The 12,475-nt window shown below is 38.3% G+C and overlaps 5 protein-coding genes across 11 annotated transcripts; 3 read left to right on the top strand and 2 right to left on the bottom strand.

The window, feature by feature from the left end:
* Positions 1–25: 25 nt before the first annotated feature.
* Nup50 (Nucleoporin 50kD) lies at positions 26–1,493 on the top strand. Its single transcript, XM_008193946.3, has 2 exons — positions 26–398; positions 453–1,493. The coding sequence occupies exons 1-2, from the start codon at positions 240–242 to the stop codon at positions 1,452–1,454; spliced, it is 1,161 nt and encodes a 386-aa protein (XP_008192168.1). The 5' UTR covers positions 26–239; the 3' UTR covers positions 1,455–1,493.
* A 61-nt stretch (positions 1,494–1,554) lies between these two features.
* On the bottom strand, positions 1,555–5,174 carry mip130 (Myb-interacting protein 130). Of its 5 annotated transcripts, none has more exons than XM_008193948.3 (2): positions 4,985–5,174; positions 1,555–3,527 (listed from the first exon to the last, which is right to left on the bottom strand). In XM_008193948.3, the coding sequence occupies exon 2, from the start codon at positions 3,490–3,492 to the stop codon at positions 1,753–1,755; it is 1,740 nt and encodes a 579-aa protein (XP_008192170.1). In that variant the 5' UTR covers positions 3,493–3,527; positions 4,985–5,174; the 3' UTR covers positions 1,555–1,752. The 5 variants fall into 5 exon arrangements, with proteins under 5 accessions (XP_008192170.1, XP_015834534.1, XP_975203.2 ...); XM_015979048.2 differs by having other exon boundaries at positions 5,025–5,174; XM_970110.5 differs by lacking the exon at positions 4,985–5,174 and adding an exon at positions 3,854–4,054.
* Positions 4,104–6,303, top strand: LOC103312737 (uncharacterized). 3 transcript variants are annotated; one of them, XM_064358854.1, is made up of 8 exons: positions 4,368–4,473; positions 4,527–4,573; positions 4,653–4,885; positions 5,170–5,435; positions 5,483–5,651; positions 5,693–5,801; positions 5,846–6,084; positions 6,133–6,303. In XM_064358854.1, the coding sequence occupies exons 3-8, from the start codon at positions 4,738–4,740 to the stop codon at positions 6,294–6,296; spliced, it is 1,095 nt and encodes a 364-aa protein (XP_064214924.1). In that variant the 5' UTR covers positions 4,368–4,473; positions 4,527–4,573; positions 4,653–4,737; the 3' UTR covers positions 6,297–6,303. The 3 variants fall into 3 exon arrangements, with proteins under 3 accessions (XP_015834535.1, XP_064214924.1, XP_064214923.1); XM_015979049.2 differs by having other exon boundaries at positions 4,104–4,537; XM_064358853.1 differs by having other exon boundaries at positions 4,420–4,573.
* A 123-nt stretch (positions 6,304–6,426) lies between these two features.
* On the top strand, positions 6,427–6,991 carry rtv (retroactive). Its single transcript, NM_001293575.1, is given in 3 exon segments — positions 6,427–6,499; positions 6,562–6,732; positions 6,783–6,991. Coding segments are annotated over 3 exon segments (453 nt in total).
* Positions 6,992–7,012: 21 nt separating this feature from the next.
* On the bottom strand, positions 7,013–12,397 carry LOC103312736 (uncharacterized). Its single transcript, XM_008194166.3, has 3 exons — positions 12,150–12,397; positions 7,287–7,554; positions 7,013–7,242 (listed from the first exon to the last, which is right to left on the bottom strand). Exons 1-3 carry the CDS (start codon positions 12,150–12,152, stop codon positions 7,043–7,045), a joined length of 471 nt encoding a protein of 156 aa, XP_008192388.1. The 5' UTR covers positions 12,153–12,397; the 3' UTR covers positions 7,013–7,042.
* Between the last annotated feature and the right edge of the window lie 78 nt (positions 12,398–12,475).

Raw genomic sequence — 12,475 nt, 5'->3', positions numbered from 1 at the left:
TTTAAGTTCGTAGTCACGTGATTAAATTCCCGCCAATCAGCGTTTGCCTGATACGAGCCGGCACGCATAGTGGTTGTCAATTTTTGTAAATTATTTTACCCAAAAAAGTGCTTAAAACGAATTTTTCCGTCTCACGACATGCAAATCATTAAATAAGCCAATTCTGTGATAGTCTATGTTTTGTGAAATTGTTTGGAAGTGTGTCGGTATCTTAACCTCGCAAATTCGTTTCTCCATTTATGGCTAAAAGAACGGCAACAAGTGATTTAAATCACGATAATTGGGATAGGGAGGACGAACCAGAGACGGCTGGAACGTTTACAAAAGCTTCAGATGAAGCTTTGAAGAACAGAGTTATAAAAGTTGCCCGCAGGAGGAACCCCATATCATCAGTCCAAGTCAGTACGGTTTCTAATGTGTGTTGTTTGATTACGAACAATTTTAATTTTTAGAGTGACGATAGCAAACCCAGCGCATTCGGTGGTTTTTCTGGGTTTGGTAAAACGCCAAGTAGTGCATCCAACACGTTTGGATTTTTGTCAAACTTAAATAAAACCGAGACTAGTAAAACCAACGGAACTACGGAAAAAGAAGCAGAGACTTCCGACAAGAAATTAGACGAATATTATGCCAAATTAAAAGGATTAAATGAAAGTGTCACTGAATGGATAAAAAAACACGTGTCATCAAACCCGTTTATCAACTTACAACCAATTTTCAAAGATTACGATAAATATATCAACGAACTTGAAAAGGCGAAAGGCGAGGCAGCGTCAGAAACATCAACTAGTGCCACAACTGCGCCCCAATTTTCCTTTGGTACAACCTCTACAACCACAACTCCTAAATTTTCATTTGGGGCCACTTCTACCGCATCCACAGGATTTTCATTTGGCTCCAGTACCACAACAGTTAGTTTCACTTCAAGCACTAGCACAGCTACCCTATCAGGAGGCGACAGCTCCTTTAAATCGCAACCGTTTTCGTTTGGTAATTCAGGCTCTGACAGCGGCAAATTTTCATTCACAAGCACTGTCATAAAACTAGCAGATGAGCCAAAGCCCCAAGAGCAAGAAGACGAAGACGAGCCGCCCAAAGTTGAGTTTACGCCAGTGGTAGAAGAGGGACACATTTATTCAATCAGATGCAAGGTTTTTGTGAAGAAGGATGGCACTTTTGGAGACCATGGCGTGGGCACTCTGTACCTCAAGCCAGTCCCAAACGGCGAGAAAGTCCAACTCATCGTGCGCGCTGATACGAATTTAGGAAAATTAATTTGTAATTTCATTTTGTCGGAAAGTATCCCAATGCAAAGGATGGGGAAAAAGGATGTTATGTTAGTTTGTATTCCAAATCCAGACACGCAACCTCCACCCGTGCCGATTTTATTGCGGGTGAAAAGTCCGGAAGATGCCGATGAGTTGTTGAAAACTTTGCAGAAACACAAAAAATAGGCTAGGGGTGATTAGCTCAATAAAATATTTTTCTAAGTAGACGTTTTTTTTTTCAAACCAATTTTGATAAAAATTTGAACAGTTCTAAAATTACATATGGTGCCTCATATATACATTTTTATTAATTACACAAGTAAAATATACACATTCTGTGAAATACCCACAAAAATACAGTAATTATAAATAAAACCCGCGGTAAACAGTAAGATAAAACGAGACGTGTAAATCGAAATTGTGGCCATTATAGTATTGCACAGCATTCTGCTTTAAAAACCTGCATTTTTAAAGAAAAAAAGTATCATAGTTTGGAAATTCCATTTATGGCGAGTTTTTTATCTAAATTTTGCCCGAGACCGACTTGAATGTGTTTCATGTGAATTTCGACGGAGTTCTGGAACACTAGTTGATTACTTGGCGTCAACTTCCTCTTGATTTGTTCCATCGTGCCTTGGAGCACTTGCAATTCGTATGCGTTTTGATCCGAATCGGCCAAACTTTTTACTTGCAACATCAAAGCCGTGAGATCGGTGATGAGTTCCAGAATCGATTTATTCTTAACTGGATCCTTGTCGGCCGAAATGATCGAATTCTGTCTTTGTACAATTTCAGCGGCCTCTTCTCGGCACTTTTCCCTCAAATGGCTTGGCGCCAGCATCGCCGCCACGCTCGGCTCAGGGGCGATTTCCTGGCAGAGCGCCTGAACATCATCCAGATACAGCTGCAAATCGTGATTTAACTTCTCAAGATCGATCAAAATGCAGGCGTAATTCCGCTGAAACTCTTCAGGAATCTCCGAATGAAACGAATTAAATTTCTCCGCCTTGGCGTTCATGCCCTTCAGTTCGCTGATTTTCGTCCTCTTGACGCTGAGGATTTTCGTGATTAAGACCATTTTTTCCAAAAGTTTGGTCGGGTATCCCCCTATCCGGCCCTCCTCCTGCGGGAAAATGGGCTTATTGATCATCGAACCCGACAGTAAGGGATCTTTCTTGAATTTTAGGTTTGTGTAAGGGGAGATTTTCGCCGCGTATGTTGTGATCCCGTTCCAGGGTCTGAACTTGTTCTGGAAGCTGGACAACGAGAGGGTTTCGGGTGGTTCGTTTGATAAAACTTCATAATCAGGCACAGAATGTGTGCCTAATCCCTGGCGCTCGAATGTTATTCTGTAGGTGTTGTTTGAGGTGTCCACAGCGTCAATGCTTCCGGTGAATAATCCGTCTTGTGGCTTTCTAAGCCTGGCTGTTACTTTTGTACCGATAACCAATTGCATGGGGATTTCAGGTGGCAAGTCTTTAAAACTCGAAAGTTCGGTGGCTTTCCTCTGTTGTAACGCTCTGATTTTTTTCCGTTTTTTCTCCAATTCTAATCTCTCCTCGTGAAAGAAAGCTTGAGAGCAACGTCGGGGTTTCCCCATCATTCTTCGAATTTTGGTCCATTGTACTCTCGTCAGCTCTCGTGTTTTTAACTCAGGAAACGACTCCTTTAGACAGATACTAAAATCATTTTCCCCCGAAAACAAACACCGGTCGATATCGCTGTAAAACCACTCGTAGCAGACCCATTTGTGTGCCTTGGGCAACTTGAGCACATTTCTCAATCTGAGTCCGATTTTCTGCCCGATTTTCCGATCGGGCGATTGAAGGGGCGGTGGTGAAATATTCCGAGGCGACTTGACGTCCCTCGGTGTGTTTCTCTTGGGCGTTTCTTTGAAACTTTTCGTGGGAGTGTTAACTTTGGGTTTTTTCACAGGCGTTTGCTTCATTTTTTTCGCAGAAGGTACCCTGTGATGTGGCGTGTTGACGATATCGTCGTCGTAAAACAGTTTATTTTTCTTCCTGATCCTTGCAGGCATACCACGGGCGTTTAGGACTTGCGTTGGTTGAGTGGGTGGCGGTTTAGGTGCAGCTGGAGCACCCACTCTCTGCAGGCCCAGAGCCGCGGGCCCCAACGTGGGGACATCATCGTCGACGTCCATCCCGGACTCGTCCTCCTCGTCCGTCACCTCCTGCTTGACAGTGACCCCCTGCTCGTTCGTCATTCTGCGCCCGTTTCTGAACCCTGAATCTGATTCACCTGGATTCAAATAAAAACAACAATGACTACATCGCCCCTTACATAAACTCGTTTTTATTAGTAGTCACGATCCACGCATTCCCATTTCGCTTTAGCAATATTGGGACGAAAATTCAAATTTTGAATTTGGTACAACAATATTTTCAAATTTAAAACATCGTTCCCACCAAAACATTCCATTATTTGCGGGTCTTACTGCGCTACCAGGGGGTAATAAAGGGGGCGACTTACTCGACAAAGGCCCAAAGATTAATTCTGGGGCAATTTTCACAACCAAAACACTCGAATTTCTCCGGAATTTATCAAACTAGACGCGTTTTACTTACTTTCAAGTTCGTCCGCCATATTGACGTCAAGTTAGGGAATTATGGGAGATTTACGCGGCATCATTGACGCGCCCTAAACACCAGACGCGATCTAATCACAATTTTCACTCAAACTTTCACAAAATTGGGACAAAGCCCTTCTGCCACCACCAGAACAGTAGTACAATTATCACACCGAAAGAATTAGGCTTGCTAATAATGCAGGACTTGAAATTAATTTTGTTTATTCTCCAATCATCTGATCAAAGATTGCGTCCTGGTAACAGCCCGCCACGAATTAAAAATAGCAACGCTTCAAATTTGGCTCGTTTTTGTGAAATGCACAGGGAAAAGCTTCTCTAGGGTTCGAACGGGACGCTGGAAATTGTCTCAAGCCTATTTTCACGTCGTGAAATTGACCTAACGATTTTTTTGAATTCGTAAAAATGAGACATTGCGCAAGTCACATCATGGCCCGCCTTGGAAACAATTGAAATACGAAATCGATGCATATTTATCAAAAATGATACTATCACTGATAAGGATTTTCCTGCTAATTTCTATTTTAAAAACAAGTTGTACGTTGGACGATATTTACAAAAATTGCAGGGACAGGGAGCGACTAATTGAACCTGAAAAAGGTGACCTCTACACATTAATTGATGCAACGCTTGATCAAAAGTTAACGTTGCAGTGCCATTATTGGTATGCTAATGCCTAATTTGTTATTAGTCGATAAAAGTAAGCTTTCATTTAATTACAATTCACGAGAGCTTGGCCAATTGCGAAAATGTTTCTCACAAGTTGCTTTTAAATATAGCGGCGAAAACGACGACGGGAGACCAAAAATTTGGTACAAAATCGGGGATATTGGAAGCCCTGCACCTTCCGAAGTGGATTTGGACATGAACAATAATTCTACATTGGCGAGAGTCCACGTAAACAAAGAGCACAGCTTGATTATTCATAATTTTACCGAAAATGACACGGGGCTGTATTACTGTGAGCGATACGAAGGAGAGCAGCAAGACAAGTACAATTATTTGGTCGATCGTAAGTCCAAACGTAAAATATAAACAATTTTATCGCCCCAATCTTCAGTCAAAAAATCCGCGTTTTTGCGAGTAGTCGCTACTAGTAATTAAAACTTACGAAAGCCAGCGAAAGCACACTTTGTACAGTTCACACTCACTTAAATTCGCTGTTAGAATTTTGCCGAAAACTCAATTTAAACACAGAAAAAAATTCCGCCTCTATAACCTCTACACATTTCATATTTTTTTGCGCGTTGTGTTGGCGTCCCTGACAACTCAGACGCGCCAAAGTTTCAATTTTAGTCATTTTCCACGATAACGTTACGACGCTGGAAACGGGCAATATCACAGTTTGGCGCAAATACCACGATGAATATTTCCTGCCAATCAATATGTTATTTAACCACTCGGAGGGTGTGGAATTCCGGCACATCCGCGAGCAATTACACGTTGAAATGGAAATGGTCACAATCTGGGGGCCGTGGGGCATTTGCCAGGTGTGTGGGCGCCCGAAAGACGAAGGGATTAGGAAAAAAGTCGGTTACTGCAGAATTAAATTAACACAAAAGGTTTTTTACGCCACATCCCCACAATTAAACTCAAATTATATCGATAGGGCAGTGCCTCATTGCAAAATAACACCGACTTACATTTTATCAAAAACGCAAACGAAATTGCCTGTCGCTCGAAAATTTTGGGCAGGATTTTGCCCGGTGTTAGCAACTTGACCCGAATTATACCGAATTTTGTGCAAACGGAGGCCTGCCAAGGGACTTGTAACCCCGGTAAAAATTTTACAGTGGACGGTTTGGTAAAATAGTAATAGATGCGGAGGGTTTTAGTAAGGGTTGGAAAGCGGGCAAAACTTCAGCGTTCAAGTATCGAAAAATTTTCGTCCTGGCTGAAGGCTCGCACTTAACTTTAGTGTGCCCGGAGTAAGTCGTCTCAATTAATTTCCGCTTAATTATTACACTTAAAGATCAACTCTGGAAAATAAAGTTGTTTGGAAGAAGAACGGTAAAGTTCTGGAAGCCGGAAAAAGCGTCACGCCCCCAAATCCAGAAGACGAACCCCGGATTATTGTCGATACTTTTAACACTTTGTATTTAGTCAGCGTCAAAGAATCGGAGGAAGGCAATTACACTTGTCAAGTGGATGATATCAGGATGCAACAGATAATTATTTTTACGATATCGAAAGCACGAATATTGACTCAAGGTTGTTGAAAAAATGTGGTCATAAGTCCTTATGTAACAATGATTTAAGCTTTTGTTCGCCATATGATGTATTTGGGATTAGTTTTATCTCTTACACTGCCCTGCTATTGTGCTGGGCTTGTAATAGTGTGTAGTAAAAAACGGACTTATAAAAATTACGAAGAACTGAAAGAGGAGGACGCCCGGAAACACCGATACCTGAAATTAACTTAAATACACAAATTTATGCAACCAACAATGCGTTTTATTTCTTGTGCGACTACCTACATAAATTCTCAAGGTATTCGCGATCGCCAAGAGAAAGTTTAGAGTGGAATGTCTCCTTCTGCAAGTTTGACGTAAAATGGGTCTGTTTAGATCAATTTTACTTAGTGTTTCATTCATCTTTCTCATTTTTACTCCAAAATTAACAAATGGTAAGTGCCGTATTCAAATTTTGTGTTTGTGCTCTTCCGAAGGAATCAATGAACCTTTGCAGGAATTCTCAAACGCTGTTTTGTATGCCGATCTCGGGGAGAGCTAGGAAGTTGTAAAGACCCGTTCACGGTAAATGTCACACAAATTGATTTGGAAAAAGGCGTAGAGGCAGTTCCGTGTGCCTCTGGCTGGTGTGGAAAACTACTAGAGACAGAAAATCCGCTAAAAGAAGGTACTCAATATAAAATAATTAAACACTTTTAAATGGAACGATACCGGTAGAATATGGGGTCGCGACAGAACGGATGTGTCTCAGAAGGGGGCCCTCCGACAGCGAAGACCGATGCGCCTACGTAAAATGGAATTTCAGAAGAGTCCTAATGTGCTTCTGCCGAGGAGACTTATGCAATGCCTCAAACAGACTGACAGTCAATTTGCCTGTTCTTCTCACCTCCTGTATCCTTACCAGACTGATTTTACGATTTTTGTAAATAAAGCAATTTTAATTTTTGTTTAAACCGTTTTATTAATAATTTACAACGTTACTTAAACCTATAGAAGGGCAATTGCGTCCGCAGCGACCCCAGTTTATTCCCGGCCAAGCCACTGCGCCTCCTTTGCTCCTGGTTGTACAAAAGGGCGTCAAGGTGGTTAATCTCCTCAAAAAATAAGGGTTTCCTGTACAAATACGAAGCCGCTAACTTTGCCGCTCTTCCGGTCAAGAGAAACGGATCTGGATACTCTGCAAAAAAATAAAAATCGGGTCTTTTCGCCCCCTTGTCTTACCTAAACCATCGCTAAAATCGGGCGTGAAATGCCCTCGGTGTTCCTCAAACGCTAGGGCATTCGAATGTGGGTGAAAATCCCCATCATTCCAGTAATGATTTTGCGCAAAAAATTGCTTGTTTTCAAAACTGAAACTTCGGGATCTTCGGCCCGGTAAGTCCGTTGAGGACCTAGTTCGGCCGTTTCGGACGAAACTTACGTATTGGTAACTCACAGGGGACGAGTTCACCAAGGATACAGTTGACAGGATTAGGAAATAAAGCAGGATCTGCAATAATTATTCGTGACTAGCTTTGAACGTATTTAAATTAGATACAAGATGTTTTGATGCAATCGATGCATTTCAAGAGGATATTTTTTATAGTTATGGCGTTACAATGGACGGGTGTCCTTGCATTGCCTGTTCGCGTCTATTTGTTGCCTCAAAAAATGCTCAAGTGTGGTCGTTTGGCCTAGTTCTCATTCTGAGACACTAGAAATAAATAAACAGTAACAGCTCGTGATTACAAAGCGTAAGAAATTTATTGCACGGATTTTAATGCGATTCCATTAATTTATTAAATGAATTTGAAAAACGAAAGTGATTGATAGAAAAATATAAGGAACGGTTCTGGTTACTGGTTGAAAGTTCAAGTTCAGGTGGAGTTTACATAACTGATTTTGAGTCTTATTCAATCATTTTTTGTACAGGTTTTTTGGACAAGTGACCTGGGTACCCCAATTATCGTCTCTCGAAGTCATGGGAATAAATTCCCATTGAGAATAATTTTTTATCATAACAAAAATTCCTACAGGACCACGAGAAACGCAAAATTTAACAGAATATTTCACTGTTGATGAATTAAATGAATTAAAAAATACCCCTAATCCTTTAATTCTAATGAAAAAGAAACAGGTCGTATTTTATTGGTGGAGATTATTTTATTTTTAAGATTTTTAAAAATCACATTTTTTATTTTGTGACTGATGGGTACTCCTAGTGCCTCTTAGGTGAAAGTTATTAGCTTCAAATGCCATAGATTACGTGCTCTTGTTTGCGTATAATAAGCTACAAGCCGGAAATGTGGGTGAAGTGCTATTAAAGTAAATATTTTTTGTTTCTATTAGAACAATTGACTGAAATCTAAGTCTTTGATAAACACGTTTTTCTAAATAATTTGAAAATTTATTAATTAAAATGCGTAAAATGACTGAATAATTAACGACTTAGATAATAATTAAGGTGCCATTAGTGCGATTCGTAAAGAATTCTTATTAAATCTCGTGTTTCAAATTTATTATAAATTTAGAGGTTAATTTAATTTGCAAAATATTTCAATGTCGTTGATATGAATTTCTTGCGCAAAGCCAGGTTTTTTTGAAAATAGGACTGTGGGCTTGTGTGCTAATAATGACATTAATTTCCCCATATTTCTCGTTATGCGCCCACGGAAAGAACTCATCAATCGGAGTAGCAATAGGAAGCTGACCATATAATTTATTACGCAAACGTATTTTGAAAGTGGCAATCCCTCCATCTTCACACAATGCTAACAAGTTGCAATTTGTTTAAAACTCACTTAAATTCGCATTTTGTGAGAATTAGAGCTGTTTCGTGGTGACCTATTGTTAAGTAAATGCTTAGTAAACAATAAAATTTTACAAAAGCGGAAACGCCACAAATCATAAACTTATTTAAATGAATTCTGCCTAGTCGTTAAACTTTGACATACGCACTTTTGCTCGAAAGTTGTGGTTCCGTTGTTCCATAAATGAGAAGAAAGTTACTTCAATCATTTTTCTAACGTGCAAACAAATAGGCTTGTGCATCCTAATTACATCACCATTATGTAACACTGTTTGAATATAATTTATTGCAAGATAATAACTGCGGTAAAGTAGCTCCATAAATTTGATTTCGTATCGATGGTCCTTGTCAAGATTACCCATCAGAAAACCATCGATAAAAATTCTTGTTACCGCGAGTCATTCGTGTTTGTACGAAATAGGTTAAAAAGGTGAAATATTTCGAGATAATTGGCATCTTGAAAAAATACTTGTAATGTGTAACATTTTCTAGGTGCCGAGATTAATCGGCCAACCTTTAGCCAATTACATTATTTATTATTAGTTCCCTTCACTGATTTTTAATTGATACGAAATTATTTATTATGTAGGGCACACACTGTACAGATTTTTACACAATAGTGTGATTTCATCTCCGTGGCGTATGGAAATTTCGGTGACTAATAATTTCTTCAATATTAGATCGTATGTCCCATTTACAAACTTTCTCAATTGTAAAGCATCTTCCTCATATTTCCGTTTCAAGTGCTAATCAAGTCATGTGACGATGTAATATAATCAACGACCTTTCACAACATTATTAAAAATCAAATCACTTTCCACAATACTCGAGTACCAGCATTTTACATAACGTAACAAATGGTTGTGCAGTGAGAAACAAGTGATGATCAAATGCACTGATAAGGATCAGTTCACAAAAGCCGGGCTTGTGCAATGATTGAATCCGGGTTGTCACATGACGAGGAAAGCATCAAGTGCCACCGGAAACGCTAATTGACTAACACGTATATAAAGAAGTGCATTAACAAGCGTTTATCAAAATTGTTACAGCAAACCACGGTCAATGCGAGATTGGCCTTTTGAAATAATTATATTGTTTTTTGGACGGTCTAAGACCATGACTTTTATTACAAATAAGTAAGTTATTTTCTGAAAATGTCAAAAATTCGTCCTCATTATGAGAAATCACGATTTGTATAATTTTATTACCAGCTTAATCAGTAGGCAAATAAATAACAATGCACTTACCTATTGAAATGTTCAAATCATCACCGAGTTGTGATTGCACATTTACGAGAAAATTTGTGATTAGAGGAAAATTATGGAAGAATGTGCTATTCGCCACGCACCATTAATTTTAAAAATATTTATACACAAAGCCACACTGATTAACCTTTTTTCTATAAATGGAAGCAAACACGAAGCAAACTCTTGTTAGTTCCGCTGAAATTAATTCGTAAAAATAGAAAAGACAAAATGTTTTTAAAAGTCAAATGAGTTAACATAATAGTGTTGTAACATTGTATGAGACTTTTCTTTTTTTTATTAAATTGATAATTGAATTCACACGTTACTTTTTTGATATACCTAGGTAGTTAACGGTTCCAAGGCTTGTAAGACATAAAATGTCAATGAAACTGATTCATCAAAAGATAAATTAATTAAATCAACAAAACGGACCTAGAATGTTAATCGATCAAAAGCGTAAACCTTGTTATTTATCAAAACTGGCTTTATTTGTCAGGAACTCACCCACTTTAGATAATATTTAACTAAAACAATTCAATCAAATAATGTCCAAAGAAAAAAATAAAAATTAACGCAAGTAAACTTGACATTTCTGCACGCGGATTACGCAACATACTCTCATGCTAATCCATTGTCAATTAAGTCGATAATGGGGAAAGTTCGTGTGTAATCTAAGTCAAAAGCGCCTACGGTTTTACGATAGAATAATTTTTCAACCGCTGAAACAATAAGGTGCGGGTGGATTTCATAACATGCTTGAACTTATCTAAAAAGCTCAGCGGAGTCAATGAAAGTGAAATTTCCATCTAAAACCACCGGTCAATTCTTAGATGCTTGTTGTTACACAAATATTACTTGTATTTACGCTTTAGTGCACAATGATACAGTCTGTGTTGCAATTGCATCCAAGTTGCGTTATATGACCGGTTTTATGATCTGCACGGATTAAATTTAAAATACGATGCCTCGCATTATGTCCGTGTTTATTTTACGGATTAGAGATATTGACCTAAATAAAACTGCACCGATTTGGGGCATGTCATCAAGGCCCTCGAAAGTAAATGTAAAACTTTACAATTGAGCAGGATATCGCGCAAGAGGGGTGCAATACTTTCACACATGAATTTTGGCTAATTGTGTGAATTACAAACCATTAAATGCTTGCCAAGTGATAATTTTTTACGATTGGCAAATCAAAGTCATGGCTAGAAGCGTACAACCTAGAAAGTAAAATCGGCGACATTTTACTTATTAAAATGAAAGGGCTCCGGCACTTGCAACTAATTGCATTGATAAAATTGCCGTTATTCGTGCACTTTCTAGTAATTGCTCATCGGGAAATGTTGCTGGATTTATTTTCCTAGAGCGCATCTTGGTTTCGTTTCCGACAGTTATTATGTGAAAAACAACACGGAAGTTGCTTTATCTGTTGTCATGATGCTCTTGTATGGAATAGATTTGTTTTATAATCTTGAGGACTCTTTTTCGCTGCCATATTTGGACATGGGCTCAACAAAAGGAACGTGAATTGTTCAACATAATGATATGTTCTAGGTGGTAATAAATTAGTAATTTAATAAATACACATAGAATTTGTAAACAGATACCGCCTTCTTCCATTTGTGTTTTAAAGGTAAAAACTTAACTCTTTTGTGGTGAGGATTTTATTATTTTTATAAAAAAAAATGAAATAAAAATTAGACATTACATTTTATTATACTTTTTTCTATCAAATAATTTTTAGCCTTGAATAGTTTGTGGAATAGGTGTTTTTTATAATAATTTAGTAACACGGTGTTATCATAAGAACGATTATAGCCATTATTTTAGCAAAACATTCGAATATATAATAATCATCATCGCAGTAATAATCCCTACATATTACACCTTTAAATTTTACTTATTAATGGTATATTTTTTGTTAATTCAGATTGATAAATTAAAAAAATTGTGAAAAAAACTTTTTCAACCTCATGCTCAGTGAATAAACATTAAAAAAATGTTTAAATGTAAACCAGAAACGCCAGAAAAATAAAAAAATTCACTTACCATCTTAAGCTTCCGTTTTACGCCGGTTACGGTGCACACCTCGCACTCATATCACCGCATTCACGAGAAACATTAAATCGCAAGTTCAGGTGGCAAAGCTCCAGCAGAAACACTGAATAGAGAATAGCGCACATTACCGATTCTTTCACTTCGTCCAGCCACTAGTCTTCTTGTATCATCAGTGATGGCAGAGACGTGCAGTCACTCATTACATCATTTTTTGCGAAACTGATGTTCTTCCTATGTTCGTTCAATCCGATTTTGTGCATATTATCAGCAAATTATTATGCAACTTGCATTGATATGGTTATTAAAACTTTGCGTAA

This window comes from Tribolium castaneum, chromosome 9 (assembly GCF_031307605.1).
Source record: "Tribolium castaneum strain GA2 chromosome 9, icTriCast1.1, whole genome shotgun sequence".
In the NCBI taxonomy this organism is placed as follows: domain Eukaryota; kingdom Metazoa; phylum Arthropoda; class Insecta; order Coleoptera; family Tenebrionidae; genus Tribolium; species Tribolium castaneum.
This window is presented reverse-complemented; position numbering and strand designations above follow the sequence as displayed.

Bases quoted from the DNA above. Each gene is read 5' to 3' on its own strand.
- LOC103312736 (XM_008194166.3), bottom strand. The intron at 7,243-7,286 runs GTAAGACAAGGG...ATTTTTTTGCAG, and splicing joins CGATTTTAGCGATGGTTTAG to AGTATCCAGATCCGTTTCTC.
- Nup50 (XM_008193946.3), top strand. From the start codon at position 240: ATGGCTAAAAGAACGGCAACAAGTGATTTAAATCACGATAATTGGGAT. The intron at 399-452 runs GTCAGTACGGTT...TTTAATTTTTAG, and splicing joins ACCCCATATCATCAGTCCAA to AGTGACGATAGCAAACCCAG.
- LOC103312737 (XM_015979049.2), top strand. From the start codon at position 4,356: ATGATACTATCACTGATAAGGATTTTCCTGCTAATTTCTATTTTAAAA. The intron at 4,886-5,169 runs GTAAGTCCAAAC...TTTCAATTTTAG, and splicing joins GTACAATTATTTGGTCGATC to TCATTTTCCACGATAACGTT. The intron at 5,802-5,845 runs GTAAGTCGTCTC...TTACACTTAAAG, and splicing joins TTAACTTTAGTGTGCCCGGA to ATCAACTCTGGAAAATAAAG.